The sequence below is a fragment of the Eulemur rufifrons genome, chromosome 7, assembly GCF_041146395.1.
Source record: "Eulemur rufifrons isolate Redbay chromosome 7, OSU_ERuf_1, whole genome shotgun sequence".
Classification (NCBI taxonomy): Eukaryota; Metazoa; Chordata; class Mammalia; order Primates; family Lemuridae; genus Eulemur; species Eulemur rufifrons.
In genome coordinates, this window is record NC_090989.1 from 91,033,055 (window position 1) to 91,048,809 (window position 15,755).

The following is a 15,755-nucleotide window of genomic DNA, read 5'->3' on the forward strand; positions in this document are numbered from 1 at the left end:
TTTTGGAGACAAAGAGTCTTGCTCTGTTGCCCAGGCTAGAGTGCCATGGCATCAGCCTAGCTCACGGCAACCTCAAACTCCTGGGCTTAAGCAATCCTTCTGCCTCAGCCTCCCAAGTAGCTGGGACTACAGGCATGCGCCAACCATGCCTGGCTACTTTTTTCTATATATTTTTAGTTGTCCAGATAATTTCTTTCTATTTTTTAGTAGAGACAGGGTCTCGCTCTTGCTCAGGCTGGTCTTGAACTCCTGACCTCGAGCGATCCTCCTGCCGCAAACTCCCGGAGTCCTAAGATCAGAGGTGTGAGCCATTGTGCCTGGCCAGCAATGAGCTATTATTATGATGTCAACACTATACTCTACCCAGGGTGACAGAGCAAGACCCTGTCTCAAAAAAGAAAAAAGAAAAAAAAGTTAATTATATACTGTTTATGGTAGTGAAAAACTGGAAACAGTATAAATTTCCATCAATAAGGAATTAAATCATGAAATATCTACAATATGCAATAGTATGTAGTGCTAAAAAAAAGGTAATGATACAAATTGATGCATACTGAAATGAAAAAATGTCCAACAAACATTATAAAGAAACATACTGCATAACAATTTGTATATAATTTGTTAATAAAAGTATGCTAATAAATAATTTAGAGAAACACACGTTTGCAGATGCATAAAAAATATCTAGAAGAATATATACTAAACTATTACCAGTGGTTCTTTCAACTGGGATTGGTGTGGGAGGAAAGGAGAGAAAAGAAAGGGTAATCAAGAGACTTCTTTATAAATTTCATTGTTGCTTCTCGGCCTTTTGGCTAAGATCAAGTATAGTAAATTTCATAAATTTCTGTACTACTTTTTTTCCTCAAACAGTGAACATGGATTACCTTAGAGAAACTTTTCAAAACTTTTAAAAAATGAAAATGCATTTGAATTTACTTATAGCTTGGAGTTGGGATGTCTTTCCAGAGCTCTTTATATCAGGGAACATAGAAATGGCCTCAAATATTGAGCTCAATATTATAATAACATTCCTTAAAATGAAATTCTAGGCCAGGTACAGTGGCCACACCTGTAATCCCAGCACTTCAGGAGGCCAAGGAGGGAGGATCACTTGAGGCCAGGAGTTCAATACCAGCCTAGGCAACATAGCAAGACCCCAACTCTAAGAAAAAAAAAAAGAAAATTTAGCCAGGCACTCGCCTCTAGTCCTAGCTACTCAGGAGGCTGAGGCAGGAGGATTGAGCCCAGCAGTTTGAGGATACAGTGAGCTATAATCTTGCTGCTATACTCCACCTTGGGCAATAAGACCAAGACCCTGTCTAAAAAAAAAAAAAAAAAAGACCCAGAAATTCTATTTGAATTACAATTAACAGAAAACCATTATACAAAAGTAGTATATTTAAGGTACCTTTTAACTACACTTCAACAGTAGTCCATCATGTAAAATAAAGTCTGATGTGGTTTGCAAAGCTTTTGGGGATATAGTTCCATGCTTCTCAAACTTTAATATTCATACAACTTACCTGTGGATCCTATAAAAATGTAGACTCTGATTCAGTAGTCTGTGATGAGGCCTGAGAGTCCCCATTTCTACTCAGTTCAACAGACCACACTTTGAGTATCCAAGATCTAGCCCAAGTTCACCACTCCCCACACTTGAGATATAGTGAGTTACTGTTCTTCCCCATCCATCATGTTCTTCATATCTCTATGCCTTTCTTTATACCTTATTCTTCAGCCTATATGGTTTTTTACTCACCTCTTCCATGTCAAAACCTTTTACTCTTTGTTATAGGTTTAGTTCAAATATTACAGATGTTTCAGGCAGATGTGGATGCTGGTCCCTGTTCGTTTATGTTCCAGAATTTATCACATTTGTTATACACATGTCCATCTCCCTATCAGACTATGAGTGTGAGGACAGGAAATATCTATCCTCAGCACACAGATATTTAATAAATGTTTTTGAGTACAAGTCACCAAGGTATCAAGTTTCTGCTACCACTTTGAAATATTGGTTGTCATAACCACTTTCATTCCATAACATTTTCTTTATGGCAATATTCAGTTAAAAAATAGGTAGTTTCTTAAAATATAAGGCAATGCATATTCCAAATTAAAGTAAAATGTCACTATTTGATGAGATGCTTACCTTATTGCTGAAAATAAGTCAAGTTAATTTCACTTCATTTTGGGGTAAAAACAGTAAAACAAAGATTGTACTCTTCAGTATTCTTTTTAATTTAAATACTTAAAGAAAAACTAATGGCATCAAATTTCTAATATATCTTTCTCCCTTAAATTTATTAGGACTCTTATTATCTTTTTAAAACAAATGACAATAAGATTTTAAATCAAATGCTTACACAGGCAGACTTCTCCTACCACTCACCTTCCTCATCTATCCATTTCATGGTAAAAAGCTGTTCATTGTCAAAAGAACACATGTCTCGAACCTCATTGCAAAGGCCCTCAAAGGAGATGGAAGGTTCAAAATGTGTTATCATGATATCCCTGAAAAACAAAAGGAGTTTTAAGTTTGAAAATAATTAAAAATAATCATGCTCTACATATTATTGAATGCCTGAAAATTTGATGGACTTCAGCTATGTTATGTGTACATTTCCATATATTGCTTCCAGTAAACTGTTTTTCTAAAGTAAAAATTAAAATATCAATATTAAATGACTTAAAAATAAAAATATCAGATTTGTGAGAAACCTCAATTCTATCTCCCTTCACTCAGGAAGCCCATCCTAACTGCTCTAACAGACGATAATCCCACTTTTACATTAATGTTAATTCCCAGAAGCTTACTCCTTTGGCAGGCATTCCACTTTATTATTGAAAAGCTTCTACCTTATATTTAACTGAAACCCGTCCCCTTTGCTATTTCCAGATCTCCCCTCCCCCCAAAATCTACCTTCATCCAAAAGATGGTCCTTGGGTCAAGTCACCTCCCTTGGTCCTGACTTCCACAGATTAACCACCCATGAGTCTATTAATCATACTTTGTATGGCATGATTTCTAGGTCTTTCACACTCATTTTTACCTTTCTCCAAAGGAATTATAGTTTTGAAAATTGGTATTTAAAGTGGTTTAGAAGTGACTGTCTGAGTCTACTGATTTGAGATATCTAGAGTAGTCAAATTCGTAGAAACAGAAAGTAGAATGGCGGTTGCCAGGGACCTGGGGTGCGGAGAAAGAAATGGAGAGTAGCTGTCCAATAAATATATAGTTTCAGTTTTATAAGATGAGAAAGTTCTGGAGATTGGTTGCACAACAATGTGAATATATTAGTTAACACTACTGAACTGTCCATTTAAAGATGGTTAAGATAAATTTTATGTTATATAGTTTTTTAAAATAGAAAATAAAAAAATAAAAGTAGGGAAAAGTATATTATTTAAGTCATAAACGTAACCACAAGAAAAACTGAAATAGTCAGGAGACAATACAATGTAGAAGTGCTAAATTCCCTATCTTTCATATTGATCAACAGATACAATAAACAAAACAGAATTTTAAAAGTGGTTAACTCTGGGTGGTAGAACTGGGGATTGGGGAGAAACTACAGGTGGAAGGAAAATGTATTATGCAGAGTCTTCGGAATGGTAGGGATTATTAATTTTTCTACCATGTAAAAGTATTTTATTATAACGTTTATTTTATAATTAAATAAAATATAAAACAAATTTAACATAAATTTTACAAATAAAAGTATTGTTACATTTTAAAATTTTATTTTTAAAAAAGAAAATAAAAATAGAAAATAGTTCCTTCTTCTAATGACATTGAAAGAGAACCTGCTTGCCTTAAAGCAATCTTTCAAAACATCCTCAAGGTTACTAGTATGTGGGCATAAGGGTAGGGAGAATGTATTTTGGAATGAAATTAGAAGAGAAGGAAAAGTTCCTATAGAATTTCCCTGGCAAAGAACAAGTATGAAGTTATATCTTTTGAATGCAAGGGAAAAAAATTAATTATCATCAGATATCATCAAAATATGACCTCCTTATCAAAGTCCACACGAACCTAAAATTAACATATACGTAAGTATATCTGTAAACAACAAGGATTTTTCACAAATCTTATTTATGTTTCCAGAGCTAAAAAATATTTATCAGGACAAATACTTCTAAAACATTTGTGTAATCCTTAAAAAGTGTAAGTACACACATCCTTAAGAGGCTCAACGAAGGAGATATGCTTTATTAACTATCATTACTTAAGTTCCAGACACCAGGCATTCAAGGGAGTTCTATATAAACATTTCTCTAAGTAATTGGGAAAGCACCATGTTCATAATACTCTATAATCACCAGATCCTTATTATAGTACCAAAGCTAAAAATGAACTGCAAAATAAAGATATTGCATTCCAAATGCATAAATTATGCATAAATGATTTTTTCTGATTTAATTTTAGCATTAGCACAAATTATGTTACCACTGATCTTCAACAGAATATAGTCTGCTTTACCACAAAGATTTCCAAAATGGAAAATTTATAGTTTTAGCTGAATTAAAAAGAAAAGAAAAAAAAAGTATTTTTAATTTTGCTATTGGGCTTCAGAAGACAAACTGCTTTAAGCATGCAATGTTCCTATGTTCTAAAATATAGAATTTAAAGCTTTTCCTTAGGAAGAATTACTTTTAAAAATAACCTCAGAAAAGAACCACGTTCAGTCCTCCTATCTCAATGTAAGCTTTTTCTCTTAAATTAAATATAGTCTATTCAGAAAAAAATTTTATCTACAATAATCAATATAATAATTGGTTTAGGCAGGATTATCCATGGATGGTAAAACCATTGGGCAAAATGTTTTGGGGGAACAGAATAGTCACACCCAAAATAGTCACAATCTCAAAGTATTAATATCACTCCTCAAATTATTAATTATAAAAGTTACAAAGCAATTTTCATTTTTTAATAATCAAGATGGAAAAGACTCAAAAATAACAACTCTGAAATAGGAATGTGACAATAAAGCAAAAAAGCAATGTTATATATCTCTATCAATATAGTAAAAGAGAAAAGATAGCTAGGTGTGGTGGCTCACACCTGTAATCCTAGCACTTTTGGAGGCCAAGGTGGAAGGATTGCTTGAGGCCAGGAGTTTGAGACCAGCATGAGCAACAGCGAGACCCCATCTCTACAAAAAGTAGAAATATTAACTGGACATGGTGGCATGCACCTGTAGTCTCAGCTACTCAGGCAGATGAGGTGGAAGGATCACTTGAGCCCAGGAGTTTGAGGTTGCAGTGATTTATGATGATGCCACTCTGCACTCTGGCCTGGGTGACAAAGGGAGATCCTGTCTTCAAAAGAAAAAAAAAAAAAAAAAACAGAGAGAGAGAGAAAAGTAAAAGAGAAAAGAGAAATCTCTCTGAAGGTTTGCTTGCTCTATTGCCCAGGTTGGAGTGCAGCGGACCAGTCATAGCTCACGGCAGCCTGGAACTCCTGGGCTCAAGCAATCCTCTCACCTCGGCCTCCAGAGTACCTAGGACTGTAGGCATCCACCACCGTGCCCAACCAATTTTTTAATTTTTTGTAGAGACAGGGTATCACTATGTTGGCCAAGCTGGTCTGGAACTCCTGGCCTCAAGTGATCCTCCCACCTCAGTTTCCCGAAGTGCTGGGATTACAGATGTGAGCCACCACATCCTGCAAGACTCAGCTTTACAGTGGTTTACGACATCTCAATGTCGTAAAATGTCATCTCATCCTAAAATGGAGATAATGATATCTACCTCTGAGTATTGTCAGGATTAAATAAAAATAAGTGCAAAACACCATAGTTCTTGGAATATCTAAGTAACTATCTTATAAAAGTCAGTTTCTATTCTCTTTTAATATGTCTATTCTCTTTTAATATACGCCAAAGGGAGAAAAGGAGGCTGGGTATCTTTAAAGATACTTTATGAAATATGAGACAAAATAGCAAATGTAAGAAACCATGTTTGCTCATTTCTGCTTACCAGCATAATTTAACAAAGCCCCTGACTCTGTGACAACCCTGTAGCTCTCTGGAAAGATGCGTTGAAGACACAACAGGATAGAATGCACAGCCCCCTAGTCTCCTGTCTGAGTCACTATATTCCTTAAAAGATACCTGACCCTAGTCCTCGCCTTTTCCTGCATGTAAGATAATGTCCGGGGCGGTTAATGATTCTGCCTCTGTAATCTATAACCAGATGTACTCTTATACTCAAATCCTGATGTGATTCTGCTTTAATGTAACTTCTGAACAAATCTGATGTGATTCTGCACTTACCAGAGAGCTGAAATATCATGCCCGGCAGTCTCACAGAACTGCTCCCAAGCTATAGACCCCAGTCTGTAGTCCTCAGTAAAACTTCTGAATAAAACTAACTTTAATTCTTTAAAAGCTTTATTTTTTCGTTAGTTGACAGAAATTTTTCTCACTATTGATTATATTTCATGAAGATAAAAGATCATTGCTGTAATTCAACACTGTCTGGAAAGTCCTAGCCAAATGGTTAAGACAAGAAAAAGAAATAAGATATTGAAAAGAAGAGGCAAAACTGTTACTTACAGATGACATTATCTACCTATAAATTCTAAGACAGTTAATACTAAGAAATTATTAATAACTTGGCCAGTTTAAACATACAAAAATAGACAGTATATAGTAAGCCTATGAGAATAAAAGATCCCATTCTCAAAAGCAACAAAATTATAAAATATGTAGGAATAAACATAACAGAAATGTGCATGACTCTGGAACAGGAACTATAAAACCTTACTGAAAAACATGAAAGAAATGAGTAAATAAGTATATACCATATAAGACAAGGCTCCATATTATGAAACTATCAGTTCTCAAATTAACCTATAAACTCAATGCAATTCCAAATCAAAATACTAATAGGATTTTTTAAAATTAACTTATAAAAACCTTTCAGAATTCAGGTGGAAGAGAAAATGCACAAGAACAGCCAAGAAAATCTGGGAATAGAAAATTAATGAAATGAGCAATTCCATAACATATATCAAAATTAAACATTACAATAGTTAAACACGTAATAGCACGTACAAAAATAGATCTCAGCCGCCCGCGGTGGCTCACGCCTGTAATCCTGGCACTCTGGGAAGCTGAGGCAGGTGGATCGTTTGAGCTCAGGAGTTTGAGACCAACCTGAGCAACAGCGAGACCCCATCTCTACTAAAAATAGAAAGTAAATTCGCTAGACAACTAAAAAATATATAGAAAAAATTAGCCGAGCACGGTGGTGCATGCCTGTAGTCCCAGCTACTCGGGAGGCTGAGGCAGAAGGATTGCTTGAGCCCAGGAGTCTGAGGTTGCTGTGAGCTAGGCTGATGCCAAGGCATCCTAGTCTGGGCAACAGAATGAGACTCTGTTTCAAAAAATAAATAAATAAATAAATAAATAAAATATATAGATGTCTCCCCTCAAAATCAATGAAACAATACAAAGTACCTATGTACCTTATGAGAAATTTAGTAGATATGACAAAGTTGTTCTTATAAATCAGTGTTAAAAGGACAACCTCTTCAGTAATGGTATTAGAATAAATTTTGAAAATAAAAATATTGTATCAGTACACTACAAATGGCTAAACCCCCAAATATCAGATTCACTGAAAAGATAATCACTTAAAAAGTTGTATAACAGAAGAAAAATAGAATATTTTTAGATGAGAAACACATCTACCTAAGAAAGCAAACCATAAAGGAAAGCCATAAAGGAAAATAAAAGGACAGATTTGGTTACACAAAAATGAAAAACTCCACATAAGCAACAGATTGGGGACATGCTGGCAACCTTAACAGACAAAATGTCAATGTCTCCCCAACAAATTAGTAAGAAAATAACAGAATAGAAAGTGGGCAAAACGTATGAATAAACAATCCGAGGGAAATACAAATTATCAATAATGTATAAAAAGACACTTGTAAAGAGTTCCATTTTTTACCAATCCAATTGCCAAAAATTTAAAAGACAGATAACATGCAATGGGAGCACAAGGAAAAAGCTTCACTAGTATACTATTTTTAAGAACGTAGGCCGGCTGCAGTGGCTCATGCCTGTTACCCCAGCACTTTGGGAAGCCGAGGTGGGAGGATTGCTTGAGGCCAGGATTTTCAGACCAGCGTGGGCAACATAGGAGGACTTTCGCTCAACAAAAAAATAAAGTAGTTAGCTGGGCAGGGTGGCACATGCCTGTAGGCTGAGGTGGGAGGATCACTTGAGTTCAGGAGTTCAGTTCAAGGTTACAGTGAGCTACGATTAGACCACTGCACTGCAGCCTGGGTGACACAGCAAGACCCTGTCAGGTTTGCAAGAATATATATTAAATATAAGGATGTTCCTTCAACATTATTTGAAATAGTAATTTAATGAAAATAATTTTAAATGTTCATCAGAAAAAAGATTAAATATATTATGGTATGACAATATTATAAAACACTACGTACCAACCATAAAGAAGGAGATCCACTTATCTGTCTATCCAGGCATGGAAAGATGACCATACATGAAAAAAATCAAGATGTAGAACATGTGTAGAAATATAAACCCATTTATTAGAAAAATAAAAGGGTATGTCTATGTGTGTGCTTATGTATACATATCTATATTTATAGATACATTGTTATGATATAGAATATCCCAAACTGTTAACAATGGCTGTCCCTAGAAAGTAGGGGAGGCTACCAAGGGAACTTTCCACTTTATGTATTTCTGTATTTTTTAAAATTTAGCTTTAGTGCCTTGCCTTTGTGATCTGAATTTGGCCACTGGTGGCATTTTTGTTTCTATCACCATTCTCAGTCACATTCCTACATAGGTTAGCTGTCATGCTCACTGCTTGCAACATACAACAGGCACATAATAATGATTGCTTAGTTAATTTTGGACATTTCCACCTGGATGACTCATAATCACCTACAACTCAAAATTGACTTAACTGTTTCAGGTAATGAGTTAACTTCTCCCACAAATCTCTTCCCTCTGTATTCCCCAATCTCTCTCAAACAAGAAACCTATGAGTTATCCCCCACAGACAATCAATCTCTAATTCATGTCATTACTACCTCCTAAAATCTCCATTGAATCCATACCCTCTTTCTACCTCAAAATTGCTCACCTAGACTATTTCAAAAACCTCCAAATTAGTGTCACCCATTATCAATCCATCTCTCATACTGGTTTCAAGAGCGATCTTTTTAAAAGGCAAATCTGATCACAAAACTCTCTTATTTAAATCTTCACCAATGAGAAAAAGTCTGAACTCTGCAGTACCACATTCAACTGTCTTTACAATCTAGCCCCTGTGAACTTTCTTAGCCTCACTTCTCATTGATGCCCACTTCACACTTTGTAACCTAATAAGGAATGAATATGAGATTAACAACCAAACTGATCTTAATTCCCCAAACTTATAATGTGGTTGTTCAATGCCTAGAATGACTCACCACCAACATCCTCATTCACCAGGAAAACTCCTAATTATCCTTTAAAAGCCTCAGATATTTCATCTTCTAGGAAGACTTCTATTACCCTAAACTCTTCCCCAATATCCATCCCTGCAAGTACCTTACACATACACACTTCAGATTTAACCATTTATATTGTAACTGTCATGTCTTTTCCTCCACAAGTCTCTTAGTTCCTCAAAGGCAGAGACTACCTACTTCTGTATCCCCTGTGCCCACAATAGCACCATGTGCCTGGATTATAATAGGTGTTCAACAATATTTATTAAACTGAGTTTAAATAATCTTCAGCAGTATTTGAAATCCTAAGCAAGACTGGAACTTGAAAAATTCATGTTATAATTAGGCCCATTTAAATCATAAAAAAGACACTCAAGTTACCTTAAAAGAAGGGGTGGTAGTTGTATTAGAAAGCAACCATGGCTCACTTAGGCAGCACATATACTAAAATTGGAATGATGCTGAGATTAGCGTGGCCCTTGTACAAGGATGACGAGCAAATGCATGAAGCATTCCATATTTCTATGTCTTTTGCAGCAACTTGGATGGAACTGGAGACCATTATCCTAAGTAAAGTAACTCAGGAATGGAAAATCAAATACCGAATGTTCTCACCTATATATAAGTGGGAGCTAAACTACGTGCAAAATGGTCATACAGGGTGGAATAACAGAAAATGAAGACTCCAAAGGTGGGTGAGGGATGGAGGTGAGAGATGAAAAATTATCTATTGGGTATAATGTACACTATTTGGGTAATGGGTACCCTAAAAGCTCAGACCTTACCACTATACAATATACCCATGTAACAAAACTGCACTTGTACCCCCTAGATACATTGAAATTAACAAAAAAAAAAAAAAAAAAAAAGAAAGCTATCATGAACTAAGGACCTCTGGGAGAATTTTTCCATACAGAGTAGCTTCTTTCTCCTTTGCTTCCTGTTTCTGCTTCTTCAGATCTTTAGTTTACACATGGTCAGGTCCGGCCTTACCAGCCTCTCCTTCTAACTTTTCAGTTTCAGTCCCCAGTGCTCTCTATATTATCTAATGCAAATTTCGAAGGGGAGTTTTTCGTTTGGTTTTTGGCTTTCTGGGCACCAGGCCAGCATGTCCTATTTTTCTCTCTCTGGCCAAGATATGCATCACATCTGCCCTAAGGTTAGGTGTCTTGCCAGACGCTCCAAGACCAACCAATTAACATTCCCCCAACCCTCAACTCAAGATATTATTATATTTCCTCAGAACCATTACTAAAGTATATTGCTAACATAATTTTGCAATTCTTTTAAAAATAAGTCTTGCTAAGACTTGTTCACAGTGAGAAAAATCCTACATACTTCTTCAGTGAACCAGCTATGCATTCCAAATAAGCAAAGAGTTAATCTTATTTCTAGATGTGCACAGAAGGAATCCTCTCTATTGTTATTGCTGCTTAATGGCAGTGGTTTAAAAAGAATTTTTACAAGCTTTTTGCAAAATTTCCCTTATATATAAAATATAAAGAAATGAGCAGTCCAAACATTGCCTTATTAAAAGTCTATCCCATAATATCAAGTAACTTTATATAAGGATAAGCAACTACAATGGCAATCTATCACTAACCAACAAAACCTGTTTCTCTTCCTCCAAACTAACACCACTAGGTAATGACTGAAGAAAGCCTCTCACTGAAAAGCTCCCATGTTAGGGAAAGAGGGGTGCGCGCCATGAGACAGGTACTCTCAGGTGGTCTCCAACAAAATCAAATTCTCAGTGCTATTAATCTCCTGCTTAAAAACTAGAAAAAAATAAAATTAAACATCCATTATATGTAGACATCACATTTTCACTTACATCAAATTTAACAGAATGAGAACAGTATACATGTCTTGAAAGGGAAGGGCAATTTATTCACTAAAAAATTCTGCTTATTACAAGATTCAACATTCACAGGAAACAAATACTGTTAGAAAAGGATAGGGGGAAAGCTATGTGTTAACCACCATTCAGAAGAGCTGAGGGAGAAGAAAACTTTTTCAAATGCAGAAATGTCCTTACATTCCTTTGAATAAAGAAAGGATTTTCTATGTTAAAATCAGGTAGGTGTTCTAGTTAGCCAACCTGTTTATTAACTATCCTTGTTGGTGACTCATTTTAGTTTCATCTGTATTAATGAGCAACTGACTACGTAATATCACACCCATCAGTTTAGACTATATAAACCCATAACCTTAACAGATCTAATTTCGGAGAACAGAAATTGGTATAATTTAAAGAGTGCTGATGTTGTCTTTAAATGAGGCTTGAAACGAAGGTGCTATTAGAAAGCTTTCATTGAATAAAAAACATTACAATGGGCAAGAGGTTATTCATTCTCTCCTTCGTAAAATTCCATAGGTTTTAAGAGACAATGTTAACTTGAATGTCTTGGAAAAATTTTAGTCAAACACAGAAACAAGCTGTATGTTATTCTCTTCTTTTTAAAAATTGGAGCAATAAGCCAAGAAAATGTGGCATCTGTATTCCCAAAGTACAGTAGACTTTGATTTCTTTCCAAAAGAGAAGCTTAAGAATGATTCTAATTTACTATCTAGGCCTATTTATATTTGTCAAACTAATAAAAATGGGGAAGAAAAAAAAGAAAAGTACTAATTTCTTCACTTTCATAGAATCACTGGAGACTACCTCAATTTAATAAGTCATGAATTTATATATTAAAAGCCATTTTCTGGAGATGGGATTCTAAAAGAAGAAAAAAGCCATAAAGGTACCTCAGAAAACTAAAAATAATAGTTTAACTATCAAAAACTGAAAGGCCCCTCTCTAGGAAGGAAAAGGTAGTAAGCACTGAATTTCTCATCTTTCAGTGGAAGGATAGCTAGATATCATCTAAAGTTGATACATCACAAAAGTACAATTTTCAAAGTAATAAATGCGAACTCTAGAAGAACCAGAAATAAACTGTCAACAGTAGTTATTCATTCTCTCCTTCGTAAAATTCCATAGGTTTTAAGAGACAATGTTAACTTGAATTTCTTGGAAAAATTTTAGTCAAACACAGAAACAAGCTGTATGTTATTCTCTTCTTTTTAAAAATTGGAGCAATAAGCCAAGAAAATGTGGCATCTGTATTCCCAAAGTACAGTAGACTTTGATTTCTTTCCAAAAGAGAAGCTTAAGAATGATTCTAATTTACTATCTAGGCCTATTTATATTTGTCAAACTAATAAAAATGGGGAAGAAAAAAAAGAAAAGTACTAATTTCTTCACTTTCATAGAATCACTGGAGACTACCTCAATTTAATAAGTCATGAATTTATATATTAAAAGCCATTTTCTGGAGATGGGATTCTAAAAGAAGAAAAAAGCCATAAAGGTACCTCAGAAAACTAAAAATAATAGTTTAACTATCAAAAACTGAAAGGCCCCTCTCTAGGAAGGAAAAGGTAGTAAGCACTGAATTTCTCATCTTTCAGTGGAAGGATAGCTAGATATCATCTAAAGTTGATACATCACAAAAGTACAATTTTCAAAGTAATAAATGCGAACTCTAGAAGAACCAGAAATAAACTGTCAACAGTAGTTAGGTGTGGAGGTTGAGGGGATGGAATGGGGACACTTTATTTTATACTCTGTACGATCTGCACTTTCCTACCATGTGCATGCATTCACTTTTAAATCTAGTTTGTTAAATTGTCACTAATTAGACACCTTTAAGAAAAAGTCACCTACTATATTTGCTACACCTGACAACTCAAGAACTATCAACTTTATAAAATGGAACATACTCTAAAGTGAAATGGCTCATCCATCAAATTACAGGTTAGGTTAAAAAAAAAGCAAAGGAAATTTTTTTCTCATGTTGCAAAGTTCACAGCTGACCATCTTCAAGTCAAAACAGCTTTTGTGACAACTACAAACTTTTTTAAAAAATCCACCCATTTCTTGGTATTGTTCTAAAATCAAAACCTCCTTGTGGGGGACGTGGTGGCTCACTCCTATAATCCTAGCACTCTAGGAGGCTGGGGTGGGAGGATTGCTTGAGCTCAGGAGTTCGAAGAGCAACCTGAAAGGGAGTGAGACCCCATCTCTATTAAAAATAGAAAAATTAGCCGGGTGTCCTGGTGCATGCCTGCAGTTCCAGCTACTCCAGAGGCTGACGCAAGAGGATCACTTAAGCCCAAGAATTTGAGGTTGCAGTGAGCTATGATGACACCACTGCACTCTACCCAGGGCAACAGAGCAAGACTCTGTCTCAATAAAAATAAAAAACAACAACAACAACAACAAAAACACCTCCTGGATCAATTTTACATGTGTTTAAATAAAAACACAGGTATAATACTGTCCAATATAACTCCTATAAACTACTCCTGAATACAGTTAAGCTAATAAATACAGGCCAGAGCTTCATGGCAGCAAACAAACTAGTAAGTCCTTACATCAAATCAGTAAGACGTTCAGGGGCTTATATTTCTTTAAAATCAAAACAAGAGAGGCAGTTTGAGAATTTGCTATCTTCACTGATCCTCACAGGAATGTAAAAGTATGCACTGCAGTTTCAACCTGGCAGCGCTTGAGTTTTTTTAAAGCAATTTACTTGGACAAGCAGTAAGACAGGCCAAAGCAGTTGCGTTTTCTGTTAATCCTTACTCTCAAACCTTTATGATCACTCTAACATTTCATATTTCTAATGTTCCTAAACATAATTATCTCAAAAAAAATTTTTTTTTTCCAAACCACAACTGAATTCAAAGGTAGGAGGGGACTTTGCAATCAACGATGATAGAGTGATTTAACTCGATGATTTTAGGACTGGATTATTTCCGGTAACCACAGTAATTATAACAGGTAATAATATGACTAAGGATCATAGAATTTAAAACTGTGCCTAGGTTAGTCCTCTTCTCACCTTGCAATACCTCAACCTACTGCATGGTCCTTGAAACAAGGAAAGGTTCACCAAATTTTAATTTACACATATGCAACTTAATCTTGGCGAGACATAAATACCTAATGCACATCGCTGAAAACGCATCAACCTTACTCTTCAATATAACTCCTATGTCTAATATACTGACAGTCTGACCACAGTCCAGATACACTTCGTGAACACGACGGTGATGAAGGTAAACCTGCCTCAAAGAACCGGAGGCTTCAGGCCTGCTGGTAATCAAAAGGGCCAGCTTAACAGAAGCAGTCCGGTTTCCTAAGCTCATTGCAAAATGAGTTAACTGAGGCATCACCTGGCACACTCGACTCTCAACCCCACATACACCCAGAATTAATGATGTAAAGCCCTTGCAAACCTCTCAATAGGCGAGTCTCTCGCCCCCACTAGGTGAACCTACTCTATTCCAAGGCTCCTCCTCGAACCCTACTCTGGCCCCTCGGACTCCCAGCGCCCCGCACCACACCTGAGGGTGCTCCAACCCGCGCGTTTCCTTGCTCCTCCCCGCTCATTCCGTCACCCACCCCGAATCCCCAGAGCCGCTCGCCCAGCCCAACCCACATCCAGCCCCTCACCCTCTCCTCCTCCACGCCAACTCGAGCTAGCCTTTCCCCTCCCTTCCCACCCCTACCTCTACTCCGCGACACTCACCCGCGGTAGTAGGCTTTCACCCGGACCTGGTGAGAATGGTCCCCGCTGCCGCCGCCTGCGACCGTGTGGGACATGGTGCTGCTGTCCCTCTGAGTCGGCATCTCCTCACTCCCCCGCCTCGAAGCTAGAGGCCGGGAGTGCGGGGGGCGCCCCGGGCTCCGTGGGGGACTCCGCCGCCCGAGCTGGTCCGAGAGCTGCGGCCCTCCGCTCACCTACCTGCGCTCCTCTCTCGCAGCGCCGACCTAAGGGTCGCCTTGCCCCAGAAGCCGGAACCTCGCGGCTCCTCCCACAGCCGGCAGGCGCCGCCGCCTCTACGGCCGCCCAGGCCCAGAACGCCTCCCGCTTCGGTGCCTCCCACCTCGCGAGCTCCAAAGGCCCGCATTCCGGGGTAGGGCGGGCGCAACCATCGCTCCAACTCAAGGAGCCTCAATGCCGGGCTGAACCATTCTTACGGGGGCAGAGGCAGGGGAAAGGGGACTGGGAGACGCTGAACTTCATAGCAAACAGGCTGGGAGGGGTCCTTTCATGGGAGCTGTGACAGAGAATTCACATGCTATGGTTTATTAAGAAGCCCCTTCCCTAGGGAAAATAGCAGAGACAGATGCTGCAGCATCTCACCCCAGTTTCCCAACTTGGTTACGTCCGCAGTCAGCCGACTTGGCACCGGGGATAGATTTGCCTGCAGC

The 15,755-nt window shown here is 37.3% G+C and overlaps 1 protein-coding gene and 1 non-coding gene across 2 annotated transcripts in view; one reads left to right on the plus strand and one right to left on the minus strand.

Annotated features, from left to right (window-relative positions):
* PRKCI (protein kinase C iota) overlaps nt 1-15,206 on the minus strand; it is a 61,545-nt gene extending 46,339 nt beyond the window's left edge. Inside the window, exons 1-2 of the mRNA XM_069472938.1 lie at nt 15,070-15,206; nt 2,396-2,517 (exon numbers count right to left, since the gene is read on the minus strand). Of these exons, the coding sequence (XP_069329039.1) occupies nt 2,396-2,517; nt 15,070-15,170 (223 nt within the window). The 5' untranslated portion in view covers nt 15,171-15,206. The remainder of the gene's footprint in view (nt 1-2,395; nt 2,518-15,069) is intronic.
* On the plus strand, nt 9,910-10,011 carry LOC138388882 (U6 spliceosomal RNA). The gene has a single exon (XR_011234353.1). It is a non-coding gene; the product is annotated as a U6 spliceosomal RNA (small nuclear RNA).
* Nucleotides 15,207-15,755: the final 549 nt, after the last annotated feature.